Source organism: Choloepus didactylus, chromosome 1 (assembly GCF_015220235.1).
Source record: "Choloepus didactylus isolate mChoDid1 chromosome 1, mChoDid1.pri, whole genome shotgun sequence".
Lineage (NCBI taxonomy): Eukaryota > Metazoa > Chordata > Mammalia > Pilosa > Megalonychidae > Choloepus > Choloepus didactylus.
Genome location: NC_051307.1, coordinates 157,932,198 through 157,935,764, shown reverse-complemented (window position 1 = coordinate 157,935,764; position 3,567 = coordinate 157,932,198). Strand labels below are relative to the sequence as shown.

General features: G+C 41.4%; 1 protein-coding gene across 1 annotated transcript; it reads left to right on the top strand.

Moving 5' to 3' along the window:
• LOC119527668 (AP-3 complex subunit beta-1-like) lies at positions 1-3,325 on the top strand. Its single transcript, XM_037827953.1, is given in 6 exon segments — positions 1-681; positions 683-807; positions 809-1,137; positions 1,140-2,011; positions 2,013-2,799; positions 2,802-3,325. Coding segments are annotated over 6 exon segments (3,267 nt in total). The 5' UTR covers positions 1-51.
• Positions 3,326-3,567: the final 242 nt, after the last annotated feature.

The window sequence follows — 3,567 nt, the reverse complement described above, 5'->3', positions numbered from 1 at the left end:
TCAGAGAGAACCCCGGGCAGGACCAACTAGATACCCACCAGCACCGAGGCAATGTCCAGCAACAGCTTCGCTTACAATGAGCAGTCTGGAGGAGGGGAGGCGACGGAGCTGGGTCAGGAGGCGACCTCAGCCATTTCCCCCTCGGGCACCTTTGGCCTCTTTAGCAGCGACCTGAAGAAAAATGAGGATCTAAAGCAAATGTTGGAGTGCAACAAAGATTCTGCTAAATTGGATGCTATGAAGTGGATTGTTGGGAAGATTGCAAAAGGGAAAAATGCATCTGAACTGTTTCCTGCAGTTGTGAAGAATGTGGCCAGTAAAAATATTGAGATCAAGAAGTTAGTATATGTTTATCTGGTCCGGTATGCTGAAGAACAGCAGGATCTGGCACTCTTGCCCATAAGCACTTTTCAGCGAGCTTTGAAGGACCCAAACCAACTAATCCATGCAAGTGCTTTGAGAGTTCTGTCTAGCATCCGAGTGCCAATTCTTGCACCTGTCATGATGCTTGCTATTAAGGAGGCTTCTGCCGATTTATCACCATATGTTAGGAAGAATGCAGCCCATGCAATACAAAAATTGTACAGCCTTGATCCAGACCAGAAGGAAATGTTAATTGAAGTAATTGAAAAACTTCTGAAAGATAAAAGCACACTCGTAGCTGGCAGTGTTGTGAAGGCTTTTTGAAGAAGTATGCCTGGATAGAATAGATCTGATTCACAAGAATTACCGCAAGCTTTGTAATTTACTAGTTGATGTAGAAGAGTGGGGACAGGTTGTCATAATCCACATGCTAACTCGATATGCTTGTACAGTTTATCAGTCCTTGGAAAGAGGATGATTGTCTAGAAGACAATGAAAAGAATTTCTATGACTCCGAGGAAGAACAGAAGGAAAAGACTGACAAAAGAAAGAAGCCATATGCTATGGATCCATACCATAGACTCTTAATTTGGAATACAAAGCCTTTGCTTCAGAGCAGGAATGCAGCGGTGGTTATGGCAGTTGCTCAGCTCTATTGGCATATATCACTCAAATCTGAAACTGGCATTATTTCTAAATCACTTGTGCGCTTACTTCATAGCAATAGGGAAGTACAATATATTGTCCTACAGAATATAGCAACTATGTCAATTCAACAAAAGGTATGTTTGAACCGTATCTGAAGAGTTTCTATGTTCGGTCAACTGATCCAACTATGATCAAGACATTGAAGCTTGAAATTCTGACAAACTTGGCAAATGAAGCCAACATATCAACTCTTCTTCGAGAATTTCAGACCTATGTGAAAAGCCAGGATAAACAGTTTGCAGCAGCCACTATTCAGACTATAGGCAGATGTGCAACCAACATCTCAGAAGTTACTGACACATGCCTCAATGGCCTGGTGTGTCTCCTGTTCAACAGGGATGAAATAATTGCTGCTGAAAGCGTGGTTGTTATTAAGAAATTACTGCAAATGCAACCTGTACAGCATGGTGAAATTATTAAGCATATGGCCAAACTCTTGGACGGTATCACTGTTCCTGTGGCTAGAGCAAGTATTCTTTGGCTAATTGGAGAAAACTGTGAAAGAGTTCCTAAAATTGCCCCTGATGTTTGGAGGAAGATGGCTAAAAGCTTCACTAGTGAAGATGATCTGGTAAAACTGCAGATTTTAAATCTAGGAGCAAAATTGTATTTAACCAACTCCAAACAGACAAAATTGCTTACCCAGTACATATTAAATCTCAGCAAGTATGATCAAAACTACGACATCAGAGACCGTACAAGATTTATTAGGCAGCTTATTGTTCCGAATGAGAAGAGTGGAGCTTTAAGTAAATATGCCAAAAAGATATTCCTAGCACAAAAACCTGCACCACTGCTTGAGTCACCTTTTAAAGATAGGGATCATTTCCAGCTTGGCACCTTATCTCATAGGCTCAACATTAAAGCTACTGGGTACCTGGAATTATCTAATTGGCCAGAGGTGGTGCCCGACCCATCAGTTCGAAATGTAGAAGTAATAAGAGTTGGCAAAAGAATGGACCCCAGTAGGGAAAGCAAAGAAAGAGAATCCTGCTAAGAAATTTTATTCTGAATCTGAGGAGGAAGAAGACTCTTTTGACAGCAGCAGTGACAGTGAGAGTGAATCTGGAAGCGAAAGTGAAGAACAAGGGGAGAAAGGAGACAGTAGTGATGACAGCAGCGAAGACTCTTCCAGCGAGCATGAGAGTGACAGTGGAAGTGAATCAGAAATAGAAAACAACAGAACAGCCAAGAAGAACTCTAAAACTAAAGGGAAAAATGATTCTGAAGATGAAGAAAAGGAAAATGAAAAGTCTACAACCTCGGATTCTTCCAATGCTGAATCTAGTTCAGTAGAAGAAAGTTCTTCAGATTCTGAATCAGAATTGGAATCTGAAAGTGAATCTGAATCCAGAAAAGTCACTAAGGAGAAAGAAAAAAAACCAAGGCAAAATAGAAGACCTCTTACCAAAGATGTTTCACTTCTAGATCTAGATGATTTTAACCCAGTATCCACTCCAGTTGTGCTTCCTACACCAGCTCTTCCCCCAAGTTTGATAGCTGATCTTGAAGGCTTGAACTTGTCAACTTCTTCATCAGTTATCAGTGTCAGTACTCCTGTCTTTGTACCAATGAAAACTCATGTGCTGCTTCATCGAATGAGTGGAAAAGGACTAGCTGCCCATTATTTCTTTCCAAGACATCCTTGCATTTTTGGTGACAAGATGGTCTCTGTACAAATAACACTGAACAGTAGTACTGATCGAAAGATAGAAAATATCCACATGGGGGAAAAAAACTGCCAGCAGGCATGCAAATGCATGTTTTTAATCCAATAGAATTTCTTGAGCCTGAGGGATCCATTACTGTTTGAATGGGTATTGACTTTTGTGACTCTACTCAGACTGCCAATTTCCAGCTGTGTACCAAGGATGATAGCTTCAATATTAATATTCAACCACCTGTTGGAGAACTGGTTTTACCTGTAGCCGTGTCAGAGAAAAATTTTAAGAAAGAGCAAGGAATGCTAACAGGAATGAATGAAACTTCTACCATAATCATTGCTGCACCACAGAATTTCACTCCCCCTGTGATTCTTCAGAAGGTTGCTAATGTTGCCAACGTAGGTGTAGTCCCTTCTGGACAAGATAATATATACAGGTTTGCAGCGAAAACTGTGCACAGTGGGTCTCTGATGCTAGTCACAGTGGAACTGAAGGAAGGCTGTACAGCAGAGCTTATCATAAACACTGAGAAAACTGTGATTGGTTCTGTTCTGCTGCAGGAGCTGAAGCCTGTCCTGTCCCAGGGGTAACCTGCTTACATCTGGACTTCAGAATCTGGCACACAACAAAAGTGTCTGGCATCCACTACTGCTGCCTTTCATTTATAGTAATAGCCCTTCCATCTGGCAGTGGGGGAAGAATACACACTTGTCTCCTGCTTTAGAATGCTAGTGTGTATCTATCATGTATGCAGTTCTTTCCCCCCTTTCACTTTGCTAACCAAGGAACATATATTTTACTGTCAGTTACCTCAACTCTTGAATCCATGTGG